We start from the raw sequence: 27740 nt of genomic DNA on the forward strand, positions 1-27740 counted from the left end.
TTCCTGTGATTGTCTTCATGCAGGAGGAGGCTCCCATAGTTTCTCCATTCACATAGAAATAACACTGATGCACAGAAACATGAACTGGAGCCTCACAGCTTAATGTGACTGAATCTGTTTCTGTGATTAATGATGAATTCACTGTTAGTTTAGCCGGAAGAAGAGCTGAAACAGAGACAGAGGATCAAATGTTCAGTTGTTACATCAACAACATGACCTTGATAAGAAATTATTCTTTAATCTGTAATAAAGGGAAACATGTTGGATTGGATTTAACTATTCACTTTGGACATGAGACAAACAGAAACAACAGTTGTTGCATCAACCTTATAACAATATTAAAGGAAAATTAAATGAATGTAAAAAATGTTTTTACCAAAGCATGTTTAAGATTCTCACAGTTCAATTTTACATTGTACTAGATATCAGGTAGTAGCATAGTATATAATAAATATTGACAAAAATCAGAAACTTACCTTGTACTTTTAACTCATCAAAAGAACCTGTAGGCCACATGTTGTTTTTTTTAAATCATTTACATAAACTGAATTATAATTGAATGTAAAATTTTAGTAAGAAAAAGTTATAATTCGTGTAAATAGTTTCGATTCAAAACTGTACTTCCTTCTCAGATTAAGCTACTCAACTGTACTATGCAGGCAGTGACAAAACAAATCACTGTTTTAAAATATGAAATTGTTCGATCAGCAGTAATTTACAAAAATGTTGAATGAATAACAATTAACTTACCCAACAGGATGAGAAAAACGAGGAGTCCCATCATGATGCAGAAAGTCACCGTTCATAACCTGAGAGAAGCTAATGAGTGTCTGCATACAGACGGGCATAAACTTCTCGCTACTTGCAGGAAAACCACAGAGACCATCAGAATGAGCTCATGGATAAAAATAAAAAATGCCGACAAAGATAATTACATTTCACAACACTATTTTCTACTACAGGGTGTCAAACTCATTTTCCTTTTGTGCCATATCAAATTGTTCTCAAGGGTCGTTTGTTTCGCAATGTACTGATAAAATCTATTAACAAACTATTAAAATATTAATAAATACATTTCTCTACACTCAGTAAGTACTTCGAAAATTTTTTTATCATACTGAGCATCGTTTCACATTATTCAGTCCATCTAGGATTTCGGGATTGTTTTTGTGATATTTTTGCAGTCAAAATTACAGAATTTGTGGTGCTGATTTAGAAAAATTTGCAAGAAATGTTGCAATATTTGCATTTATGTATGACTTTAAATGTGACAGCTGGCACATCATTACACATGCCAGCTGCATGTGTAATGATATGGCATTATGTCGGGAATGCCATATCATTCCCGACATAAACATCAAGTAAGGCGGAGGCAGAAGAAGTACTGTCACTTGCAGGTGGAGACAGAAGTCATTAAACCCAATGTTTTTGACCGCATACATTTTCTATAAACTCACTTCTACAGTTTCCAAGTAAATGTAAACCTCAACAGACAACAAAGCTTTAATAAAAAGTGCATTTTATTCAGGTGTGACCAAGTGACAATATTAAAACTGGAACTGCTCTGCCAAAAAGAAACCATTTAATTTAAAAAAGACAAACTAAAGTAACAAAATAATTCAAACAATTTTAAGAGAAAAATATGGAGTTGAGATACAATTATGGCAAGCAAAACAACTTTAGAATCTCTGACTGTATAAATGTTATTGAACGTTGGTTTCATTTCACATTTCACAACAGGAAAACCACGGACAGAGTCATAAATATCTCTCATACAGAACACAAAGTCAAAGTCAAATGCATCTACAGAAACAAAACAAAAATTATGCCAGCTGCATGTGTAATATCATGAAAACAGCACTAAAAGACACAGTAGTTTAGTTTGAGGTTTTTATACATAAAACTGTTGTACATCGTGTGGGTTGTACTTTGACAGTTATCTTATTCTGAAACGGCCCTAGGCCTTGTGAGCTGGGTTAGGTGTCCTGGCTTGTGCCTGACCTTTTAACTCCTTCTCTGTGCAGGTCATGGTGCTGTGGATCCAGAGAACAAAGCAATCAGATATCTGTCTCTTCTCCTCTCCTCCTAACACTTCACTCTGAGCTGCTCTCCTGCTGGGCCTCGTCTCATCGTGCACACTGGAGTTTATTTTTATTTTCACATCTCATCACTTCCACATGCATACACAAAACACAACCAACCTTTATCGTTACGACTCTGATGATACCGATGTTTACATCAGCTTTTGTTAACCGTATACTTGAACCTTAATAAATGTTCCTTCTATGCACTTTTACTTGTAATATGGCCTCCAGTTTTTGTTATGACCCTGAGCCAGTCATAACATATATTTATACTTGTATTCTATTAGCTGTACACAGATATTAATTGTTTGAGATTCATTGAATCAAATGAAAATGTCCCCTGCCATTCAAATGCTCATTTTTAGTCGTGGTCTTGGAACATGTATCCAGTTTACTTTTAAAGAAATTGACACCTTTATAGATATCAGATGAGAAAATTAACAGAGAGACCAAGACTTTTCAGTGTCCTTAATAAATCTGATTTTAAAAGAACTTAACAAATATTCATATTGCTGTTAAATAAAGAGGAATTAAATCACAAGTTCTCTGAAATTGCTAAAGTATCAACAGAAATGATGGAGAACCGAGGGGTGCGCACCATTTTACACCCAGCGCGAAAACCGGTGTGTTCCTAAACGGCTCGTCATGAGAGCCATATGCGAGCATACTGAGATAACCTGTTCAGATTCAAACAGCGGAGCTCGACCACATCAAGCATGAGACTGAAAGAAACACTAAGCTACTTGTTTTGGTGTTTAAAATTCTTCAGTAATTTTAATTAATCTGCTAAACTTAATGTTGCTAAGCAAATTATATCTGGTCTGCTCGTCTTTAGTCTTGTCTAGTATAAAGTCTTTGTCCTCCACTGAAAAGAAAAACTCCTCCCACTCCGGTTTGCATCACTTCTTTACGGCTCCTCCTCCGGCTGACTCGTAAGGAGTAGACCAACTGCCTGCCGTAGACCCCAATCAGAGTGATGCGAATCACCTGGTCTACCTACATAAAAATGAAGTCAAGGTCTTAGTTTTCAACGTGTGTGTTTATTTTTTGTCTCTTGTTTACGTTGCAAAAAACGATGCCTCCCAAAAAACAAGCAGCGGATCCTCAGCCTAGTTCAAACACTGCTCCTGCTGAAGAGCTCGATGAGAAGAAAACATCTGGTTTGTATACGAACGGGGAATGGTTCGTTTTTTTTTTTTATATTGTTTGTTTGTTTGTTTTAAGCGGTTTCACAAACTTCTCTCTGCAGCACGCTCCGTGGCGGCGCGAAAACCCGCAACTCATCCGCCCACAGCCGTCATGGTGAGGGAGGCGCTGAAAGCCCTGGACTCACGCAAAGGGGTTTCCTCCCAGGCCATACAGAACTACATCAAACAGAAGTACTCCACTGTGGAGCCGGTGAGGCTGAAGCACTTGGTCCGCAGAATCTTGAAGAACGGATTATTGAACGGGACGCTGGTGAGGCCTGTCAACGCCACCGTCACCACAGGCGCATTGGGGAAGTTCAGGGTAGGAAACTAAAGAGAACCAGATAAACTTCCTAACTAATTAATCTACGTGACTTGAGTCTTTTTCTGTCCTTGTTTTAAAAGCTTGCGCCAAAAGTTAAAGAGGTGAAGCTGAAAAGCGAGAACACTGATCCAAATGTGCAGAAGCCCAAAGCCGGAGCTAAGAAGACCCAGACAGAAGGTATTAAAATGCACATCTGACCTCAGTGGATTCATCCCTCACCAACCTTTTTGTTTCAGACTCCACCAAGAAGAAGCCAACAAATGAAAAGGCAAAATCTACAAAGGTAAGGTGAGATCTAACTGTGCCCAGATCACTGGTCTCCCAAATCTGCTCAAATATTTAAAAAAAAAATGTTACTGCATACACCTTTAACTTCTATCTATGCTGTATTGTTGTTGTTTTTTTAATCGCAGAACCCAAAGCCTCCAAAAGCCACAAAGGATGAGGTGGCTGCTCCTTCAAAGGTTCCTCCAGCAAAGAAGCCAAAAGCTAAAAAAGTTGAGGCGAAGGGAAGTGCTGCTGGAAGCTCTGAACCAACCAAAAATAAGACTGCAAAGGCCAAAGGGGCAAAAACCGAGAAGAAAACCCAAAGCAAGGCTGTAAAGTCGGGCAGCAACGCCCCTGCATCTAAAACTGCTGGCAAACGAGTGAAGAAGGCAGTGTAAAATAAGGAAACGTGTGTTTGTATATGTTTTTAGATATTTGTTTACAATAAATGTGTACTCTTAAAGTTCTGGCTTTTCTATTGCCCAGTTGGAACAAATGGGTCAAACATCTGTAAAAGGGCTATTTTTTTTAGAAGGTTTAAAAGCAAAACCTTGACTTTTTGCTTCAACTTGAGACTTGGCTTATTTCACCTTAACTGAGCAGATAAACTTTGGGGATTTTTGGCACTAATGTAGAGGTTACTCACCTTTTGTGCTCCATAAGCTTAGCAATTGTAGATTTCAGCTAATTATTGAAATCCTTCTTGCTTTTTTTTTTTTTTATTGGTTGCTGGCATGATTGCAAACAGCATCAAGTTTTAACAAGACCTGTCAAACGTACACTTTGATCTTCAAATACAAACCTTAACTTTCAAATGACCTCTTAAAGATTTACTTTAGGACTGGGGCAATAAGTGCTGGTGTGGTATACCACAGACCTGTTATTCACATGGCTTGAAACTTTTATTACGGGTATCTCAGAACTCAAGTTGCAGACCAAGACAGAATATTCAAGAAAAAAATCCTCTTAAAGTGACAAAACGGCAAAAGGCCTGGAGCCTTATGGTCTAAGGGTCATCACTAAGTAGCCCAGTATGGACAGAAGCACTAGAAGGACCGACCAAATGATAAGTGGGCCGTTTTGAACTTTTTCAAGGATTATAGGCAGAGGCTTCTGTTTTTGCCGTTGCTGTTCTTCAAGCTGCTCCAAACGGTACTGAAGAGCCCCCAGCACCTCCTGCAGACCAAGAAAAGATTTTACAAGTTAAGAATTTGCATCATTAACCTTGACTTATGAAAGCAGTTTGAACCATTTGTGAACAATGCATGAATGATCATTTGAAATGTAATTGTCAGGTTTTTTTGTGGCCCAATCCACTTTTTCACAATCTGCTTCAGTTTATGCAGTGGAAATTTGAATCCTAGGTTTTTTTTTTTTTTTTTTTAATTATGGTTAGTTTTAAGGTAACATTTGGCTTTGCCATGTGGCAAAGATGGCTACTATTAAGACTGTTCTCATATCAAACATAAAATCCAGAACTTTACACAGAGAGGTTCAACTGTGACAGGCTAAAGCAAATGACAGATTCAACCAAACAATCCAATGACACCAGTGCAGAACTTTCTGTCTGCACCTGGCACAAAAATCACATTCCTGCCTTTTGACTTTCAGTGCATCAACACCTCTGGCTACCACTGCAATATGAATCAATGAAAACTTACATGAATATCTGTCGTAGCTTTTAAAACCAGATGCTTGGTCATCTCCTTTGTACTGGTCAGCTCCTCTTTCAAGTTCTGCGTTTCATTCTTATAAAGTTCAGCGATGTCAGCAAGTCCCTTTGTTAAAACATCTTTGCTGCAAAACCGTTAAGAGTTTGTCACAAAACCAAATGAGGACTTTTTAAAGTATAGCAGTGAGCATAAATTACCTTGATTTTTCTTCTTCAAGTGCCTGCGTTATCATAGCAAAATCTCTGTGGTAGTTGGCTCTGAGGGTTTGCAGGCACTTCTCTTGTTGGATTTGGGTTTCTCTAAACTCTTGGAGCTCGAGGATTGTGCCATCAGGACCAGACACTTCTCCATCAGTGTGACGATCCTTTGTGATGGCAGATTTCTCATTAGCGCTGTTATTATTACTGCTACACATTTCGGTTGACAGATCATCTTCCAAATTACATGACAAACAATCCTGGTTGTCGAAGGCATCACTAGACATATCCAGTGATGCGTCACTGGATGCAAGGGTACTAGATCCGCTGTACCGTCTGTGAACAAACAGAGATTTTTTTTCTAAGAACTGACACCACGGATGTACACATCTAGAAAACATTTAAGAGCATCCCTCATCACATAGATATATTTAAAAAAAAAAACAAGGTTAAAAATTCAAAGCAAAATTGCTTAAAAAATGTGTATCTTGCAAAGATTAGTCTAATGAAACTCACGCCTCTACAGAGTTGATATTTGAGATCTTGTCATTTTAGTCTAGATTTTAAAGCAATTATTTTGCTTTAAAAAAAATAAACATTTTGACCCACAAATTATTCCCCTAAGATCAAAAAATGAACAGATTCTGGCATCTTTAAGAGTTTTTTTAAAAAGTGCATCTGTAGGCAACTTGTTAACAGCATCATGACACAAAAATACAATTTGCTCACATTTCTTCATTTGCTATGAAAACACCAAACAGCAGTTTGATAGGTGGAAAGAATTTCTTTCTGCACTAACAAGATTATTCAGAAAGTACTAAAACAATTTATACCTTTATAACAAACAGCTTAATTGCTGTTATCTTAAAAAGTTGTGAAGTGGAAGGAGAATAATTCATCATGGCTTTCAAAATGTACAATGTATGAAGACTTTTGCAGCCACTAACAGGTTTTCTTGAGAAGCTTTTCTGTCCGTGCTGAAGAAATGTACAGATTTGAGATGTTCAAAGCTTGGAATATTGTTTTATACCTTAAATCTCCTTTAAATTTCTCCAAAACTTCACCCTTGACCTTTCTGCTGTGATTATTAGTCTTCATTTCACCCTCTGGGAGACTTCTACTAAGTCAGACTTTAATAAGGGGTTTCAGAGTAATGGGGGCTGAACCTAAACACACATTTCCTTCCACTTCAGAAATATGATTTTTGTGATGTCTTTTTCACTCACTGCTCACCACGTGGGTTTAAAAGCCAAATGTTTTTATTCTCTGCTTTGTAACTCTTTCAGTTTAAAGCACAAAAATACATAATCCTTCCACAGTCCACCATAAGGATTGGACAGAGAATACTGTAAACAAGTGCAGAACTATGGTCATTTTCAATTATTTTTAATTTACTAGTATAATAGTAGTAATATAGTCTTTGTAAATGCCATATTTATAGAGTCAATTGAGCATTTCACAAGTGTTTATGGAATAAAAATTATATTTACAAAAAAGTAAGCTATAAGCTTTTAAAAGTATATTGGAAAAACAGATCGAAAAAAAAATAACTATAGCAAATAACGAGTTTTGAAGGTAGCTTCAAGAGTTTCAGTAGACCGAATAAATAAAACAGCGGAATATCAATATTTCTTGTGGTGTAACATATTTAAACTTGAGGATTCTAGTTCAGTTTGTCCAGTGCGGTAGCTACACATTTACACGACAGAAACCATTTTCTAACCTACATGGAGAACACGTGTGGAAGAAAGATGTTGTAGCTGGTATTTCTGGATTGTGATTTTTACCTACCTGGTTTTAAAGAAACTCAGCTTGCGAGGCATTGATGGTTGTTTGGTTAATTATCGTTAATAAAAGAACTTGTTCCAAGAGTTAAGCTAACGGTTAACCGTAGCTGTTGCGGTTCTGAGACGTTAAGAATCTTTTGATTCCGAACGCACAGGTTACGTTGCTAGGCAACATTTCTGTCGACCTTTGGTTTTAAATGAAAGTATTTCCGAGATTTTCCATTCAGAACAGACTTTTTTTTTTTGTTTTGTTTATTTTAAAGGCGGCTTATGCTGCAGGCAGTTTAAGCGTGATGAGTATATTTTTCTACCTCTGTTAAGTCTGGAAAAGGGAAAACAGGAATCAGATCACATAAGGCCTTTATTACATCAGAGTCCAATGCTTAGGCTCCTACCAAACTCAAACCTTTTTTGTTTTGTTTTTTTACAAATAACCTCCCGAGCGGTTTTTACAAGTCTAAGTTATCTTGTAAAAATAACAGACTATTAAGTTATATTTGGCAGAACCAAGTCTGAGTTCTGCTGTTTTTTCTTGCAATTTGATTTTACCAAAGAAAATTGACTGATGTTGATCATGAAACATGTTTTCAACTCAATTTCTTTTGCAAGGATGGCTCCTAATGTCCTAGTTTAATATGTTAAACAGTTCTTAACCCAATTTTAGTAGTTTCAATTACGAAACGTAAGAAAGGCCTTTAGAGCCCAATACTAACACCAAATGTTATCTCCGAGACAAAATGATTCACCTGTACATCAAAATGTTTGAAAATTAACTCCAATCGTCCATCCCATAAACCCTGACCTTGTGTTTGTTTCAGACAAAATAATCTAGATGCATTTGTCCAATAAAAAAATAGAAGGAACACAAAGAAGTTTTTGGTAATGTATTGCGCAACTTGAGTTCTTGACAATTGCACACAAATACAAGTTAGACCTTAAACGGAGCCTTTTAAAACAGCAAATTTATTTAGTTTTTAAAAATAAAAAACAAAACCAACTAAAATGTGTTACCATTTCATCATCACCAATAGAAACAGTACGGAAGCACTAAGTCTTTGAGCAAGTTAGCCGCTCTTCAAGTATGTTAATTCAGTTCGTAGATTATTCTTTCTGCAGTGAAAGAGTCACCAGGAAAAGTGTAGTCCAGTTGGGGGAGAGGGTCACATCTCTGGATAGTAGCATCCCGTTTGTGGCAGAACCAGTGTGTTCGACTCCACGCGTACAAAGGAAACAATTCAACGACCCACAGCTATTTAACTCTGTAACAAATGTGATCTCAGAGCACTGATGCAGATTTGCAGGCACCCGATCTTAAGCGATCTGGAAGGAGGACTTGGTTACATAAGCTGAAATGCAGAGATGGAGAGAGAGGGGAGGAAGCAAATAATAAAAAAATATAATAATCACAGAACCGAAAAGAGAAATTTCTTACAAAAAAGAAAACAAAACAAAACCTTGGGACACTAAAACCGCAGAACGACGTCAGCTCATCACCGTTTTAAAAAGAGAACCGAGCAAGCTGGATTAAAAATAGCAGTGACTTCAAAACGATACGATTTGAATAAACTACAGATATAAACTAAGGTGAAAAACAATGCAAGGTTTTCCACTTGTAAACAAATTCACTCAGAAGAGAGAAATCCAGTGTGCAGTTCTCTCAGCTCCTCCTTCAAATACGCCCCGTCAGCCTTGCAGCGTGTGCTTGTGCCTCCATTCCATCTGTGATTTAGAGTCGATGCCCAACTTCCAGGCTTTTTTTTTTTATCTCCTCCTCCTTGATTTTATTCTCCCGGATATAAAGTTCTCAAAGTGGTAAAGTGACAAACCTCTGTTACACTCCTGAGTGCTTTTAGAGAAATATGATCAACTGGACGATTAAGACACAACCTTCAGTATATACGTCTTCCCTTTAAGCGTTGACCTCGAAGCCCCCAGTCCCTTTCGTCGCTTCGATTAGTTTCTCCCAGCAGGTCATCTGGGGTTTAGCAGGAAATGATGCAGATACTCTGAAATGGCCTCCCAGTGCCTCCAGAGGAAGGCGAACAGGATCACGAGGAGCAGCGTGGAAAGCGTGCGGCTGCGTGTTTTCATCAAGGGGACAACGCAGTTGGCCACGGTGGACACGAACACCAGAAGGACAGCCATGACGGCCAGGAGTATGTTGATGAGCTTTCCGAGGAGAGTCCGTGCCGTGGCGTTCTCCAGGCCCTCCAGCTGCACCACCTGCTGCTGCTGCTGCTGCAGCTCCATCTTGGATATGCGAGTCTGACAAGCCTCCAGCGCCTCCTGGAAGAGGAGATCAGAGGTGTCAGATATGCACGACGGCAAAGCATCGGCGTGAGGGTCAGTCAGACGAAGCTTGCCTGTATGTCTCGGGCCCGTTCGTAAGACTGGTAGGCAATCTTCTCCTCCATGCTGGCTAGTTCCTGCTTCAGGTTCAGGATTTCATTCTGGTGCAGTTCTGTCAAGTCATTGAGTTGTTCTTCTAACCGTTCACACCTAAAAAACAAAAATCAGGAACAAAATATATTGTTAGAACCAATATCAGTGCATCTTGTTATGTCAGGATATCAACAAGCATTCATTTTCATTAAGAAATAAATAAAAAAGGAATAATAAGCACAACATTATTGCTAAAAGAGCTGGCTCTCCAGAGTGCTGTATCCAAGAAACAAAGGAAAGTTTAGTGGAAGAAAAAAAAAAAACATAGAAACATGTGCACAAGTAAAAGGAATAACTTCAACCTTTAGATGATTGTAAAGCTCTTCTAGAGTTTGGTGTGGATAAAATGTGGACAGCCGGTGGAGTCAGAGCTTCAAGCTCAAGCCGTGTTTATAACATGAGTTGAAGCAGTTGCACCCTTTGTGCAAAGCTATTCCAGAACCAGAGACAATATCCGAAGCGTCTTATCTCGACTAAGGAGAAAAAGGACTGGGCTGTTTAATGGGCCAAAGTTCCCTTTCAGATGAAGGCACACTTTTAAATTTAATCAGCAAAATCAAACCTCAATGCTTTTAATGATGCATAAATTTTCTTTTTGACACAGGTGACCATAGTTTAGGGGAGAGACAGTTATAATATTTGTTTTGAAGACATAAAGAGGAACATCAACCTGGCAGAGCACTGAAAGTGGCTGCAATTCCAAATACAACGCCATGATGACTTCAAAATGCTGCCAGTTTGTGTGGCAAACTGTAAACATTAACCTTTCATTTCTCATTGAACTGAACTTGCTAGGTGAAAACGTACCTGTATCGTTCTTCCTGCAGAGCCTCCATGATTATGGTGTAATCCCGCTGATAGTGGGATTTTAAATTTTCAAACGACTCTTCCAGTCGACCCTGGTTGTCCCGAAGCTCATGGATCTCATGGAGTAAAGCATCAAACCCCGAGCCTTGTGCATTATCCAGAGTGTTGCCCCTGGAGCTGGGGGGCCCACCTGGGGCCCCGGGCGTGCTGTTAGCTCCGGCGGACCCCGACGTCGCGCTCGAGCAATCGTCCTCGCTGCCGTATCTGGGGCTGGATTGTAGCTGTCCTGTTCCCAGAGGTCGCGACCCCCCCGGATAGCTGCCCTCTTCTCCTGGCGTTTCTTCCAGAGAGGCGATGTTGTCGGCGCTCCCAAACTTGTTCCGGATGAGCGAAGCGATTTCTCTGGGCTTGGACACCACAGCTCCAGCTGCAGAATGAGTAGCTTGAGAAAAGCTGGACAGCCCACCCGTTACCTGAGGACAGCAGCGACCAAGTCAGTGTCCAGTTTATCACTCATAAACTCAGACTGGTTCAAACAAACAGCAGCTTCAAAATAGTTTCTTTGAATTCAGGTGGTTTGAGGATATCAAGTGAACGTGGCAATCACTCTAGTGCTTTGGGAAAAGTGTACTTTTGCCATTTATTTTTAAATGACAGTCAAAATGTTTAGTTTTATTTTGAATTTATTTATTAAACAAAAAAAAATACATGATTGTGAGGTGAAAGGAAAAAAAATACATGGTTTCAAATTAGTTTTTCCAAACAAAAATCTGAAATGTGCTATAAAATATACATGTTGTGACAGGCAAAAACACCGTTTCTAGTGTTTTTATAATACTAGCAGATTGAAGAGCTGACTGTTTACTGTCTGCAGCCTGCAATAGGACAGTAAAGTTATTATCAAATGTGGCAAAGACTTTAACTTCTTATCTTTAAACTTCTGTGAGCAGAAACACGTTTAGGAAAAAAAAAAAAAAAAAAAAACAGAGTAATAAGGCGTTTCCCTTGTTGAGGAAGAAGCATGAAGAAGGTCTCACCTTGGCTCCAACACCTTTCAGACCCTGGTGCATGTCTCGGAAAACATCTTTGGGCTGCCGAGGGATGCCGTTGTGCTCCACCTCTCTGAGTTTCCGGTGGTAGTGCTCCAGCTTCCTCTGCAGCTGCTGGATGGTCTGAGCAGACTTTTGGTTCTTCTTCTCAAACACCTGCTTGATGCGCGCACTCTGCTGTTTGTCTGCATTGTTGGCCAGCTTCAGGTACTCGGCCACGTTGTCGTCGCGAGCCGTTTGTTCGATCTTGAGTTGTTCTGTGAGCTTCAGGATCTTCTGCTGCAGCTGGGCAATGGCCTGCTTGGTGCGCTGGGGGTCCGGCGTGCTGTCGACCACGTCGTACCCCTCGGCGCCATAAGGCAGGGCGTTGGGCGACACCGCAGGGCCTGATCCGTCGTACCGATCCAACTATTGAAAAATAACAAGCATGCATAAAATAAATAAACTCACCTTTTCAGAAAACTTCAAAATTCAACAGTAAGCTCACTAACAAAAGACTAAATTTCCTCTAATAAGGAAAGAAAGAAAGAAGAAACTGACACGAGAGGGTGGAAGGACACAAATAGGGAAGGATAAAAGGAAAGAAAGATATGACACAAGGAGAAGACAAAAAGGGACACATGGAAAAAGACAAGCATGAAGGATGCAGACAGAGAGAAAGTCAAACAGGAAGGACGGAACAGGACTGAAAAGACAAGAAAGCAGAAGGAAGGAAGGATTATAAAAGATGGAACAACTAGCATGCAAAAGCAAGGGAAGAAACAAATGGAGAGAGGAGTAAAGGAAGGAGAAAAAAAGCAACAAAAAATGACAGAAATAATGACAACTTTTTAAAAAAAGAGGATTGAGAATTTTCCTCATCCTTTTTACTTTCTTACCAAATTCATTTAGAGCTGAAATACTGAAATCAAATCCCAGACTGCTCAAAAAAAAAAAAAAAACAGTGTAGAACAGAGGTGGGCAATCCTGGTCCTGGAGGGCCGGCGACTCCCAGATGTCTCCCTGGTCCAACACACTTGAATCCAACAGCTGAATCATCACTTAAGTGCAGTCAAGTTCTCTGCTAATGACCTCATTATTTGACTCAGGTGTGTTGAAGTGGAGACACATCTAAAAGTTGCAGGAGACCGGCCCTCCAGGCCTGGAGGTGCCCACCCCTGGGGTAGAACAACTCTTCAAACTCAAAATGATTTCCAATATAAACATAATGCAGCACCATCACTGACACTAAAAAACTGAGAAAAATCTCCAAAGTGACAGGTTAAAAAGATTGTTCAGACAATTGAATAATTGTCTGGAGTTAAAAAAGAAGATATGTGATTTGTTGGGCACATTCCTGCAGCAGAACTACCTTTATACATTTTGGAAATTGTTAGCAAAGCTTAATATGTCTGAATGTTTTTGTTAACTTTACAAAAAAAAAACTGCATGTTGACGTCCGCAATAAAAATGTAAATTCTCATTTATAACAGCAGATGGCGCCTGTAAAATGAAAATAACTGCAACCCTCATCTTCAATCATTACAAAATACATTGACAAGCAGTCAAAGAAAGTGATGGGAGGGGAAATAATGATGTAAAAAAAAAAATATATGGTTCTTTTTTAGCACATAAACTCCTAAATATCTACTGAACAGCATTAATTAAACCATTAATTAAATCCGTTCCTGAGATTCAGTCTGAAATTAACTGACTGAGTCGTCTATAAAAGCTTCTCAGAGACAAGAGTTAAAAGTTGCTGATCATTAGTTTTGATAAAGAAATGTTAAAAAGATTGAAAACCGAGTAAAAAGAAGCCTTCAGTGATTCCTCTAGAAATCTAACACTTTTAATCTTATACAAACTTTTCAGTCTGCACAGAGAAAAGGTTTTTTTTTCCACTCTGTAGCTCTGCTGACATTAGAAATAGTCAATGAGGCAAAAAATCACAACCACAGTTTTATCATAATTTGTCTATATAAAAACTGTCCCTTTTAGAGAAAACTGCACAGCAAAGCATTTAGGTTTTAATCAATTTGAGCATTTCTGTTCATCCTAAGTGGGTTCAACCTAAAAGGTAAACAACATCATGTAAAATGGACTTTTGGCTCTGGGTCAACTCGCCTTTTTGCCAATTTGTGCCTCAGCATTACGGCTGGCCAATATGAACTTCATCATTATATTTTGTGGCATTTTATGGGATAACGACATAAGAAATGAGAAAATGTTTTCAAATCACAACATAAATGTCTCTGCAAACAGACAGAGGCACACAAACACTAAACTGCTCTAAAAATATAATATACACATTAGTAAATAAACTATTTCAGATCCAGCTATATTAGATTGTGTAGCTGCAATGCTAAAAGCACACAGTAAGTGCATTTAATATGTTGAAATATATTAATATTGTGCCACAACGGTCTAAAAACTGTTGAAACCACAAAGTAACATTTCCCAAACGTGGTTATATATCTCACATTAAATCCCAATTCTCATCATGGTAAACTTTAATATAAACAATTTGATCGTTGCCATTTCATCTCCTTCTACCTGCACTAAAGCCATTAGTCTTTTTCTGCAGTTGCTGAAACCATTAAGGCAAATATTTTCTTGAATTATTACTGCAAATAATCACACATATGTTTTAATCTCCTATATGCTATCATTTAATTGAATGTCATTTGCTGAATACCTAATAAATCCTACTTGCATTTATTTTACTTCTAGTATCGACTGGGAAAATTGACTCTTAGAAAATAAGACAGATTGTTTCCCCCTGATAAAAAAAAAAAAACAATAAACAAAATGAGCAACCTCTGGCTGGCAGATAAAATTAATTGGACTCATTTTATCTCCTGACCATTAAGTAGACTATGAATAAATTATAGAAATATATTTCAAACTACCAGTTTTCTGGCACTTAATGGCTGAAACTACAAAGGTATCAAAAGACGCAATCAGCAGCAATTCTGACTCATTTGCTGTACAATAAATAATTAATTAAAAGCAGGAAAATAAAACTAATGCAGCTCATGGAAAAGCCCTGGACAGATTGGTCTGCATTGACGATACTGTAGCCTCTCTGCTGGTTTAATCTGAATTGTCAGTTTTTGACAATTTCCTAGCAAAGCTGTAATTTAAAAGCAAAATGTTTAGAGAATCTCATTTAAGAAATTTTTTTTATCTGCTGTGTCGTAATGACTTAAATTAATTATGTGGTATTCTGGGAGTGGGACCTTGTTGCTGCAGGGTTTATATGAATAACGCTTTAGCTTGAAGAAAAACAAAACAAAGACACTGTCTGGAAGCCACTGCATGCAGGTAATCAGTGGTGTAGCAGGTAACTAAACAGAGATCGGTGAAGTTCTCCTGGGCTTCGGTCCAGCTGCACAACGGCGCGGTCTGGTACCACACAATGTGAAAACACCCGGCTACTGCCGTCGAGATCAGAACCTCCCAGATCGATAACTCATCAGTTAAACATTATTCTAATCCAAACAAAGGCTCTTCTCATCTGCACAAACGAGACACGGCCAAATCTGATCAAAACACTTCCTCCGCGTTTGATAAATAATAAATGTCTCTGTGCGGCTGAATTAGGAGTGCGTCCTCAGTCCAAAACGTTTGGTGGAAATAACAATAATTAACATTTTTACGTAAGCTGTCAGTTAAACCCACGTCAGTTTCTCTCTGGTATCATTCCCCCCATTCGAACGTTCGGCGAGGCCCGAAGCGAAACGTTAGTTTGTTTACCCCGGCGAGCTTTCTCTGACCTGAAGTACACTGAGAGACGGCAAAAGCTAAATTTAGCGCGGCTTAAAGCACATAGTGACAAACCAGTCAAAGGCAATCTCTGACCTTCCAACGCTGACAGCTCATCTCCCCACTCAGCGGAGCATCCAGGACACAACGGGAGACTTTTAACATGATTTCCCAGTTCGCTTGCTTTGCGAGTTTGAGCATGAGTCACCTCTAACCTTTTATTTTTATAATAATAACAAACAAAAGCTGAATACAATCCATTTGCTGCCTCCACAGTGAACAAACTCCTTCAAAAGCCAATATGACTGTTTTATACCCAGAGGCCAAATCTTCTAGGAACGCTTTAGGACTTAAATCATAGGCACACTTCACCACAGTGATTGTTTATTTTATTTTCCATCACACCTCATGTTTATATGGAGTGCATTAAAGGTCAAAAATATATGTTGTATTTTATTGTTATTGAGTTCACCTCTTCTTTTGACTTGCCTGTCCAAATGTTGGTGTTGCTGATTATTTTTCATACTTTTGTGGTAAATAAAAACCCACGTTTGAATTAAACATCTGCTTGGTCAAAAGCTATATTGTGTTTTGTTTTGTTGTTTTATTTTTCAAAGAAAAGCAAAATAATTTTAAATTAATGTTTGCATTCATTTCTTTATCACATTTAGTGCCTAGGGAAAGTGTTCACACTCCTTGAAATATTTTCACAGTTACAGCAACAAACCTAAAATGTATTTTATTGAGGATTTAAGTGGAAGAAAGATCATAATATGTGGCTGTTTTGTGATTAAAAAAATAGTATATGGGGTATGAATAATTTTTCAACACACTGTATTTGAACATATTCAGCATTTGAAGGATGCAATCGTTATTGATCCTCTGACGTTGTTGACGTTGTCCCACACACCTGCAGCTGTGTGGGACAGACTGATGCGTCTCAAACAGCTTCGTTCCTGCAGCTGAGATAAACAAACAGAGATTCAAACCTTTCAGTGACTAACGAGTCAATTCTGATTTTTAAGGTCACAATTCAAATTGGAAACAATTTTTGATTCTAAATAACTTTTATTTCAGAAACCAGTTTTTCTATTGAAATGGTCTAGATTCTGGTTAAATTATGTGACTGACGAGAGGAAAAGAAGTGTAAACAAACAGAACATTTAATTAAGACATTGCTAAGATACTGCATCAAATTTAATCAATTTATATTTAAACAAAAACGGGTTTGTGAATAAAATTGTTACTTAAATGATCAATACTAGGTTAATTTATTAAAGGAAAAGCCTTTTGTTTAAGGCTTTTCCTGTTTTTGTTATTAATGACCTGTAACTTCTGTGTGCTGCTGCCAGTCTTGGCCAGGATTCTCTAGCAAAAGATATTTTTAATCTAAACTGGATTTTCCTGGTGGAGTAAAGATTAAATAAAATAAAACAAAACATAATTGATTTTTTTCTGCACCTCTAGTGGTTCTTATTGAATTTTGCATAATGTATTTCATTCATATTTTTATTTCAGCATGGTATGTATACTCTCAGGATGCTCTTCTGTGTCCTGCTTTGATTTGAATCTGACTTGTGGAGCTTTGAGCTCGACTACATGTGAGTGGTTCTGGTTCTGCTGATGTGCTTCTGCTTTTTGTACATGTACGCTTTGTGCCGCTGCAAAATAAACCTTCCTCTGGGTAAAGTAACCTAACTGGACCCGTTGAAGGGACAGAGTCACCCACCTTGTCGGGTTCTTCAGTGGAGTGGTACCCAGAGGTCAGCAGCACGTCCGCCAGGGCCGGGGTGCTGGGCGTGTCCGTGGTCGAGGAGGAGCGTGGGCGTCCCGCCTGCAGCAGGGCCTCGTGGGTGCTCCGCCGGTGGATCTGCGGGCTTCCTTTCTGAGGGGCCTCCCCAGAGCTCCCCGCTTTGCTGCGGCGGCTCTGCAGGCTGGTGCCTCGCTTCATGATGGGCGGACCTCGGATCTGCTGCAGTACCCGGCTCAGAGCTGCGGGAGGGGCGGAAGCGGCAGGATTGTCAGAATCCACGGAGGGGGCCAAGGAGCCCGGAACGTCCCCTACTTCTGACCCTAGGTCGACGGGCTCGGAGGGAGGGGCGCTCGCGCAGGCTGAGGCGGAGTCATGTGGGGAAACGGAGGAGCGTCGGCGCTGAGGCTGGAAGAGCTGCTTCAGGCCGTGCCCCAACGCTCCCATGTTCTCCAGGGCATTATGGGTGATTTTGGACAAGCCGTGCTCCGACTCCGACGCCCTCCTGCCGGCCTCCGGCTCCGCTCGGCCTCCTGCGTCCGGCTCCTCTGGACTCTGCTCACTACTACCCTGATCCATCAGACCCCTCCAGTTTCACAGCGAGGCACTACGCGGGGGCTGCAGGGGACTAGCTACGCCCCGTCCACACCCCCCTCTGAGAGGCCGGGTGCAAGCCGGGAAGCAGAGGGGACGCCGCTCAGCTGGTGCTTTAGAGTGGGCATGCATCTGTGGCTCGGCTCAATGTCATGCTTGTCTACCACAAAAAGGGAAATAAAACGCATTATGACATGCGGCTGTGAGGAACATAAAAAGCAGAAGCACAATGCGAAGAGAAAAATAAAACAACCAATAAAAACTGGGTTGTGTCAAGACCACATCTATGCACTCTCATTTAACGTGTTTAATTCAAATCTGATCCAGATCATTATTCATCACGTCAGGAACGTTCAGGACAATGGATTCGAAAAACGTGTCAAACTCTGTTAAAAAGCCAGAACAAAATGAGGCCATCATAAATAGTTTTAGAGCCAATTAACTGAACGACAAACTATTGTCAAACTATTTAAAAGAAAAATCAAAGGCTGAAATAATGTGGTTTTGAGAATCTAGTCTTCTCTGGTAAAATTTACTGACTTTAACGTTCTAGAGCTTGGAAATAAATTCAGGAGCGGTAACTCCTTTAAACGTGAAAACTTTCCCGTTTTAACGAGAACCAAACTCGTTAAAACTACAAGGCCTTCTTGTTTTAACGAGATTTTGTAAACTTGTAACAACAAGCTTTATATCTCATTAAAACCAAAATATCTCCTCTTTTAAGTAAGAAGGGTCGTAACAGCAAAACAGCAACATCTCCTGGGATTTTTACAAGTCGCCTAGCAGAAACAGTGTGAGGAGAGTCAAAGCGAGTCCCAACATGCCTCTTTAACAAATCGTAAGCTGCCGGAGGATCGGATCTCTCCATCTCATTAAAACTAGAAACTTTCTTGTTAACGAGAAAGATTCTTGTTTTGCATCTCATAAGAATATCCTGCTTTTTACGTTTCTGTAAAAATGTCACTGTTAATGTCAAAATACTCTAAACAGGATCCTGAAATCACTTCTAGACTCTGGATAGGAGATCAAAAACTTTAATCTCCTTCTCTTAAAGTCATTCGTCTGTTGAAAAATCTCACTCATGCTGATGAAAAAAGACATAACACCACAACATGATGCTGCCACCACCATGTTTCACTGTTGGTTTGGTGGTTTTTCAATGTGGTTTCAATTCAATAAGACTGAAATTCAACAAAAGTCCAACCAAATATCAGTACAAGGGTTTGCACCAGGATTACTGCAGCTTTTTTATTTTTATTTTTGTTTGATTTTCATGTAAATTGCACCAGCTAATTGCCATATTGAAATATGGAAAGGTTTTGAAATTAATAGCTGAGGTCTTATACCACATAAAGCTGGCATTTTAACCAAAGTTTGCACGATTTTGAGAGTCAGTTGTTAAAAACAACGTGACATGTCTTAAAAGCGTCAACCCAGAAATGCATAAAATTCTAACCTTAGATAGTAAAAAATCTTGTGAATAGTTTCTGAAATGTTTACCACAGTTTCCTACTTGTGTCTTCTCTTTTCTAGCAATTCAACAAACGTCAAGCCAAATTATGTTGGAGAATAAATGGACACATTTCAGAAAGTATTCAATGAATAAATTAACTAGTAACTAATGAGTAAGTAACTAATTGCTCAGATGATAATTCAGAGACAACAGAGTGTAAAATAAAAACTAAATAATAAAAACTGTGCTCTAAATGAAATACAAAACGGAAAATGACTGTGATCCAGTTCTCCTCCATCCACAGCGGCCTCCTCTCTGCATCGCCTGCCTAACGTGGCTAAAACCTGCAATGTGAAGGTTCAGTCCAAGCATTTCGATTCTTTGTGTCGGTTTCAATTAATGACAATTTGCTTCTCTTTATCAAGATGTAACGACACGCTCGGAAAGGAAGCAAGGAGGAGAGAGTGTGGCAGAGCTTACCATCAGCCCAGCCTCTTCTCTTCTGACTCACAACTCAGGACGAGCTAAATGAAGCACAAACAGACAAAAATAGATCCTTCATGCAACAGAAAGGTAAAAACTGACTTATGAAAGCCTCCACTCTTTAATGAGTGGCAGCAACGGATACAAGAGAGAGTGTCGGGGCAAACCACGTCGAAGCAGCTGGCCGCATGTCAGCACTAACGACCCCGGCAGACCTTATGCTTTAAATGTGAAAAGTTCATTCCTGCTCAATCAGCCTCATTCTGTTACAGCCGCTGTTTTAGACGACATGATGTTCACATAAAACGACATGAAAAAAATTAACAAGTCATCAGAGCGGCACTTACAACAAACATGAAAACATGGCGGATGCAGCTTTGAGGAGCTCAGGAGACACACAGGGTGAAGATGCTGGGATGGAATAATTATTGATTCATGACCGAGTTGTGAGCCAATCACCTTAGAAACAATTCATTCATTCATGTATTCATTTATTCATTCTGAAACTAAAGACTCAAAGAACACGGCCAGTTATTTAAGCTCAAGACGTTGAGTACAGGTCAGAAACTTTTGTAGATTAATTAATTATATAACATACTCCATCACTGCTTTTAATAAGAGGAATATGGATTTATCTTTGAATCTATTATAGGCCTGCAAACTAACAATTACTTTATATTCATCAGTTAATCGATAAAATAAATTGGTATTTTCTGCAGATTTTCAATTTAACCAGTTAAGTTTTGTATTTTATATAATATTAGAAAAACATAAAAAAATTATTCCTGTTTTAAATAAAAAATGAGCCTTGTATTGCCTAAAATGCAATAACAAAGCATTCCTTTAGTGTGAAAAGCTCAGGCCTTTCTGCTTCGGTTGTCATCAACACCAGGAGGAGCTGAAGCTCAAACAACCGATTTCGTTTTACCTGAGGGGGACAGTTTGGGTCAAACGGCTGAAGCAGTCGGGTTTTCCAACAGAATCTGATCCCAAACATCTAAAACTGGCTTTGGGATGGATAACTTCAAACTTCTTAGATATTTGGAGACTGTGCCTTACGGCTAGTCAAAAAAAAACATTTTATAAGGAATATTGGTGAATATCAGTGGGGTGTCTAATTTATTATTGCTGAAAATATAAATTACTCTGACTAAAGCTGCACATTATATTGAAACACATGGTGGGATTTTGACATATCGGCCTGTTAGATGGGTTTCCAGTGACACTTAATGTGTTTATTGTGGCTGTGATGAGAAAGCTCCTAATAGACGGTGAGGACATAATGATGCAGAAGAAAAGCAGTCAGGAAAACGTGACTTAATTGTAGTCAATATCATTGGAATTACATATTTTAATATCATGCAGCTCTGATTTTGACTTTGTGTAGATTAGAGAAAACCCACCATAAATTCAAACAACAGTTGCCATTTTTTTTCTTTTTAGGAATCGCTGGAGTTGCTTCTCTAAAGCCTCAAAGTTAATATAAAATTCATGAGTGTATAAAAACTTATAGCTGGAACTCTAATCACATTTGTATATGTGGGAATCTAATTTTGCACCAAATTTACTTCCTAATGGACACTGCAGTCATGATGAACACTGTGCTACTATTATAACCTTTTAACTAATCATGTTGTTCCTCTGCAAGCTTGTATTAAAGCAAATTGAAAGCAAAGACAGTCCTCTTGTGGATGCTAAGCTAGCAGTGAACATAAAGGGATGCTTTGTGTGCACAGAACGCCTTCTTAATCACATAATTGCAGCGTTAGCCTCATTTGTAGGCACGCTCTTGAATCACCCTGAATGGGTGTGCTAGAAGATAATGTACACTGCATGCTTCACTTAGTCTGAAAGAAGGCATGGCAAACTCCACGCGATAGGTTTTCTCTACCTAGGACACAGACTGCTTTCCAGAAAACAAGAAAAACAATCCTCTGAGTCAGCACAACCATGAAGTATCACTTAACAAGCCAAGAGAGCAATTGCTCTTCCAGAAACAAAAAAAAAAAACGATCCACTAGTGTTGAGCTGTGACTCATTTGATGCTGATAGATCTGCAGTTTGATCCCACAGCACTGAGGCGTGTGTGTGTGTATATACACACACTCTTTCTAAACTGAACCACATATCCAAAGGTTGCTCCACCTTGTTATTGGTGTTCTCACTACTGATGCGTAATTCAACAACACCTGAGAGCGAATGAAAACTCCAACAGAGCCAAGCTGTCGGCATCAACGAATTCAAATAAATCAACCACATAAAGCTCAGTTTATGTTGGGGAGCGGCTTGTGTTGAATAGCATGGAGCCCCTGATAGCTGCATGCAGGTTGTTATGGCGATGCATCACACTGACTTATATAACAGGACTTCCAGTTTCTATATAAATCCTACAGGACAAAAATGCTTCATCTACAGGTGCGTTATCACTAAAAGCTGATTAACTTCAGAAATTACATTTAAAAAGTGAAATTTGTGTATTGTATAAATACTGGATAAAGTATTTCAATCTTTATTTTATTTTATTTTATTTTATTTCTGGTCATTAGATTATTACATCAGAAGAATAATTATTTACATCAAAGAAATGAACATTCATGCTAAGCTATACTTAGAATGAAGGAAGTACTGGTCGACTTCCTCCACCAGTAGGAAGGTAATTGCCATAGAAGCTGATTGTATCCGAGTATACTGGTGAAAAGTTGAGTGGAAGGAAAAACTAGTTGAAAAATCTGTTTAACCTTGTTGCTTGTGTACCCTTTACTACAACAGTTTTTCCATCAACTTAACTTTCAACTAATATGCTAGCATGCAGCACTCTGAAAGCCAGTTTCTGACCTTTTGTGGCTTAACCATCCATCTGGAGGGCATCAGTGACTGACAGCTAAAACACTGTAAGGTCAGCGGCCGTCGCCTTGACTGTCTTGGCCAAAACATTAAAATTATTTGTTTTATTTTCTGAGAAGCTTAGCTGTGATATGCAGTAACTTTCATCAAGTTCATTAAGACAGACATACCCTTGTGAGCGCATCCAGTACTTAATGCAACACAAACAAAAAAACACAAAACTGCAAGCTCCAAATTAAAGGCAAGCAATAATGAACGCTCCACACAGATGTGGAACTACATCCTGCATCTGCAGAGAGAACACAATGACATCTGACTCCTTCAGGCTGACGTCTAAAGTAGGTCAACCAGTATTCACCTGCCACTCTGCGGACGCAGCGCTCCGATGTCACACCGGCTGCACCGTCCTGTGCAACCGAGCTAACATTTTACTTGTGTTAGACTTTCAACACAGGCTGCTTTCCATGTCACATCATTCATGCCATCATTTAGGGATTATTTTAACTTCTATTATCCAGTGTTTGATTGCAAACGAACATTACTCGGTAAATAAGCTAAACACATATATTCTTTTAAGTGTAAATATTATCATAATGTAGAAGTTGAATAAAGACAGCCATGAGAGCAACTCACCTTCACATGTGGTCATTTGCAGCAGGTCTGTGCGTTTATGAACTCAGGGGAATAAAATGCCTAGCAATCCAAGCCGATTTCCGGCCAGGCTTCCTCCGGGTGACTTTTCCAAATAAAATAGCTCTTGAACTTTAACCCACAGCTTCCGTGGAAATTTAGAAAAATCACATGCTGCGAAACAAGAGGAAAAAAGAAAAAGAAGCAGAGAGCATTCAGTAAATAGATTTTCTTTTTGTGAGAAGTGTGATTGTGTGTGCTTTAAATACGTGTTTCTTTTTGAATTTACACTACTGTTCTCAGTTTTTATTCTGTATTAACTTTATGATTTATGGAGCATTTTTAAAGCTTTTTTTGGTTTAAATGCGCTACACACTTCATACATTTAAAATTTAAATCAGGAACTTCTAACAACACACTCCTAGTCTGAAAGCTGCGTCAAAACAACAGTCAACAACTTTGTTTATCACCATTATATTAAAATGATGGCCCTAATTTGACCTCATTGTCTGGAAAAAAGGAAGTTAAGGTTTAATTTTAAATCCCCGCAGGGTAAAGCTAACCTCACATTAAAGAACCTAATCCGTTTCATTCTGTTTCATTTTGTACAGCGCCAGCCTCGGAGGACTTTTAGAGTAATTAACTGTGAAATGTTAATTAATAGTGCATAAATGACCCATGAGGACGCTCACAAGACATTAACTATTTGCTGGTCTTATGGAAATACAGCTGAAGTAAAGTTTTGCTGTGGTGATGTGATGTTATAAACTATACTGTGTTGAAGCTGAGGTTAAAGAAACCATCCAGCCGTGGATTTTATGTGTATTAACAAACATAGACGGACAATACAGTACATAAACAGTTAATAATATATAGCTTTCCACCAAAAGAGTTCTTAAAATACAAAGGTTTTATTAATAAAAAGCTTCCAATTGAGCGTATTTCTGTTGATGACATCACAAGAGGCACAAGAACTGAGACGATCTGGACGCATTGGCAGATGCAATGTGGTTTATGAACATTTTTCCTCCGTGATTTAACATCTCAAAACCTTAATATGCAACTACATAGTTTCTGGTGTTCATCTGTCTTTGCCGGGACATTCGTCTGATTTCGCTCCCTGACTCAGACCCGGTTCCTGTCTGACTGAGGAGCGGCTCGGGTCTGAGGACACACAGCTCCGGTAACCACAGCAGCGCAGCCCAGAATGCAAATAAAACAGGGAAATCTGACTCAGGCCGCATTAAACTCAGATTGTTTCAAAACTGTTGTGCTTTAAAATGCACCAACTATGTGAAAATGTGCAGATAGAATAGACTTTAGGTGAACTGCGACCATCTTGTAACTCTCATCTACACACACGGAGCCTCTGCAGCAGCTCCAACCAAATGGGTGAATGATTTACAATCCTGTGCAGTTTGATTGCTTTAGTCTGCATCCCGGAACATAAACCCTTAAAACTATTCTACATTTACTGAATAAAATCTCTGAAATAAAGCTTTGACACAAGCATTACATCATCTATGTGCAGAAAGCAGAGGACTGCTTTTCCTTTAATTAAATGTTTCCACTGACCATGGTGGATTTTACCTATTTATTTCAACACAAACTTTGTTAAAACACATATATTTATATGTTGGGGGATCTACATGTTGTGTTTACAGACAAAATATAAAACTCCACCTGTGAGATTTAATGTTAGCAGGAGAGGAGATGACTGAAATAAATTGCCGATTCAGAAGCATTTCCATTTGAAACAAAAAGAAACATATAATTGACCAAACTCAACAAACTGCAGCTGCCTTTTAACCTGTGTGCTTACAAGCTTGTTTTTGGGATGGAAGATTTTATATTTACATTTTTATTATATATTAAAGGAGTTTTATGCAAACTGATACACAAGTCCTTATTAACTACCAGTTGTGCATATTCTTTAATTTACACTGAGTAAAAACACAGCCAAGCAATAAGGCACAAATTTCCACAGCAGAATTTCTCAAAATACAAATCACACTGAAAGGGAACCAAAAGCTAATTCTGCTTTGTGTGAGTTTAGACTAACAACCTAATATGTGCCAGAACAATCACTCTAGTCCTCTGGTAATAACACACAATATTTTTCATGGATTTTGACTTTAATTCAGAAACACTTCTGATGAAAACACCAATAAATACCAAGAAACATATGCAAAACAAACTGATAAGTTGTTTCTTGTGATGTCAAAAGTGAGATTTTAAATCTAGTAATTATGTTTTACGACTAATCTAAATGATTTAAAGCCAGTTTGACTGATTATACAAGAAAGTAGAGTGATATGCAAAACCATTTATAGCTGTAACAGTTTAGAGAGCTCGCTGTGTGTAACCCTGATTAGTTCAATAACAGCCAAGCAGGTCACAGGTGCATCTGGCGTCTTCATGCACTTTGCTTGTTATAACCATAAAAACAGGACGTTTTATCTAGTAACTACCTTGCTGTGATGTAAGGCAGGTTTTGCAAGTGCAGCTGTTAAATTACAGCAAATACTCTGAGGTCTGCTGTTAGCTAAAGGTAAGAACTGAGTGACATTAGCACCCTGCTAGCCAGTGGTCGCAGGCCGGGCCCTTTAAAAACACAAAACTGTTAACAATTTTCGCAGAATAATTGTATCATTTGTAAGTATCTTACATCGTTTTTCTAACCTTTGTTTTATTTCAAATCAAGACGTCGTTGTTTCAACTTATGCGGCTTGACTGTGCAACTGATATGTAGCATTGGAAGCTAACGTGGTGTGCTGGAGGGCGTTTATTTTATCAGAGAGCGCACACCGGTGCTGCTGTGCGGGGCGAGGACGTAAAACCTTCATGTGAACAGCAAAACCAGATTAAAGGATTTACAACAGCTGCCTTTTTCATCCAGGAGACTAAACGCACGGCTTTATTAATTACTAATCACTTAATGTAAAAAAAAAAATGCACAAACAAAAGCGAGCCCATAGTTTCTATGCCAACAGTCCTGCAGTTCATAACATACAGTTGTTGCCATAAATATATAAAGCTGGTTTCTAAGTTTCACTCTCGTATTCGGTTTCACTGACCACCTTGACATGATTTGAATGCAGAAATCAAATTATCCTCACATTGTAACGTGATCATTCTAAAGTAAAGTTGCTTTCCTTTGCAAGGCAGCATTACATCTCTGAATAAGTGCAGCAGCTCTATTACAACAGTTATGTCTGACCATTAACATATTGTAATTGTTTGAATCACAAATATAGCTACTGAGTAATAAATATGGAGTTAAATACACATTGTAATGTAAAACAACTCGATCACTTTTCAGGAAAGCTGCAAACCGAGGCAGTGGCCAAAAACGGTCCTCGCAGGTGTTAAAATCTCGAAACCCCGTTTAGATGGGAGGTATTGAGTTGCCATCTGTCACATACTCCCACAAGCGTTCCCGTATCACACCTTCCACTCTGCTATTTCATGGTTTTTAATTCAACACTTTGTGAGCGTTAACTTCATCAAAATACAAAAAAAACCGAAGAACTATTTTTAAAGAATCATAACTGAATGTGGCCTGGGTGTGTTCGTGAAAGTTAAATCTTCTCAAGTTGTCACCATAAGCATTAATTCCGCCTCCTTTAATCACATTTAAACGCACTTAACATCGCCCATCTTGGATCTCCTGGGTGGCAGATCGGGCTTTATTCGCCGCCTGTCCACTCAGCCCGTCAGCTCCCCGGCTAAAAAAAAACATCGCCTCGGCTTCAGCCATGGTTAGCTACAGGCAAAAAATGGCACACCGCCAGGCGGCAGCGACAGCAGGGTAAACACCGCAAATCCACTTTTACCCTATCCGCCCGGGGAGGGCAATAGCATATGGAAATGCATTTCATTCATAAAGCAGTTCGTTACACAAAAAAAAGTGCATTTTAAAGGCTTCAACTTACATGGGCGCTGAGACGGTTGTGTTGATGACCGTTCATTTCTCCCGATGATCGACACTCCCACGGTGACGTCAAATAGCGTGCTCAACGTCAGGGTATGGCAAGCAGTTGAACACATAATCAATTCAGCTGTAATTACTTTTTTCTGCATCAATACGCCCTTTGCATCGTGACGTCACGCAGGACCGTTACACTGTTTTCGTAAAAAAAAAATTTTGCCAAAAGTGAAAGTCACAAAAAAAATTACTTAAGCCATTATTTTTACAATATATTGTAAAGTGCTTACAAGCTGGATACACAGCAAGAAGTCCTGACGTTTTTAAAATGTAATAAAGGAAAGGTGAACTCGCATCAAGTCAAAGTTAAATATTCGCATGCATACTTAAACAGTGATAAATATAAAAAAATATATAAACTATGCAATATAGGCAAAGTTACAACATAAGAAAAATAATACTGTCAAGTTATTTAAAAAAATAGAATATTCTGACC

General features: G+C 38.9%; 3 protein-coding genes across 7 annotated transcripts; 1 reads left to right on the plus strand and 2 right to left on the minus strand.

Moving 5' to 3' along the window:
• Positions 1 to 3082: 3082 nt before the first annotated feature.
• Positions 3083 to 4326, plus strand: h1m (linker histone H1M). 2 transcript variants are annotated; one of them, XM_015053402.1, is made up of 5 exons: positions 3083 to 3259; positions 3334 to 3593; positions 3677 to 3773; positions 3833 to 3879; positions 4010 to 4326. In XM_015053402.1, exons 1-5 carry the CDS (start codon positions 3160 to 3162, stop codon positions 4259 to 4261), a joined length of 756 nt encoding a protein of 251 aa, XP_014908888.1. In that variant the 5' UTR covers positions 3083 to 3159; the 3' UTR covers positions 4262 to 4326. The 2 variants fall into 2 exon arrangements, with proteins under 2 accessions (XP_014908888.1, XP_014908889.1); XM_015053403.1 differs by having other exon boundaries at positions 3084 to 3244.
• Positions 4327 to 4746: 420 nt separating this feature from the next.
• Positions 4747 to 7719, minus strand: LOC106960346 (transmembrane and coiled-coil domains protein 1-like). The gene is made up of 4 exons (XM_015053404.1): positions 7525 to 7719; positions 5734 to 6069; positions 5525 to 5660; positions 4747 to 5039 (listed from the first exon to the last, which is right to left on the minus strand). The coding sequence occupies exons 1-4, from the start codon at positions 7554 to 7556 to the stop codon at positions 4863 to 4865; spliced, it is 681 nt and encodes a 226-aa protein (XP_014908890.1). The 5' UTR covers positions 7557 to 7719; the 3' UTR covers positions 4747 to 4862.
• A 1553-nt stretch (positions 7720 to 9272) lies between these two features.
• tmcc1b (transmembrane and coiled-coil domain family 1b) lies at positions 9273 to 27335 on the minus strand. Of its 4 annotated transcripts, XM_015053398.1 has the most exons (9): positions 27252 to 27335; positions 23320 to 23490; positions 22678 to 22975; positions 19840 to 19883; positions 17292 to 18066; positions 11807 to 12226; positions 10770 to 11242; positions 9884 to 10019; positions 9273 to 9806 (listed from the first exon to the last, which is right to left on the minus strand). In XM_015053398.1, the coding sequence occupies exons 5-9, from the start codon at positions 17889 to 17891 to the stop codon at positions 9492 to 9494; spliced, it is 1944 nt and encodes a 647-aa protein (XP_014908884.1). In that variant the 5' UTR covers positions 17892 to 18066; positions 19840 to 19883; positions 22678 to 22975; positions 23320 to 23490; positions 27252 to 27335; the 3' UTR covers positions 9273 to 9491. The 4 variants fall into 4 exon arrangements, with proteins under 4 accessions (XP_014908884.1, XP_014908885.1, XP_014908883.1 ...); XM_015053399.1 differs by lacking the exon at positions 22678 to 22975 and having other exon boundaries at positions 17292 to 17554; XM_015053397.1 differs by lacking the exon at positions 22678 to 22975.
• Positions 27336 to 27740: the final 405 nt, after the last annotated feature.

The sequence above is a fragment of the Poecilia latipinna genome, unplaced genomic scaffold, assembly GCF_001443285.1.
Source record: "Poecilia latipinna isolate Pla-1442-1.1 unplaced genomic scaffold, P_latipinna-1.0 Scaffold1177, whole genome shotgun sequence".
Classification (NCBI taxonomy): domain Eukaryota; kingdom Metazoa; phylum Chordata; class Actinopteri; order Cyprinodontiformes; family Poeciliidae; genus Poecilia; species Poecilia latipinna.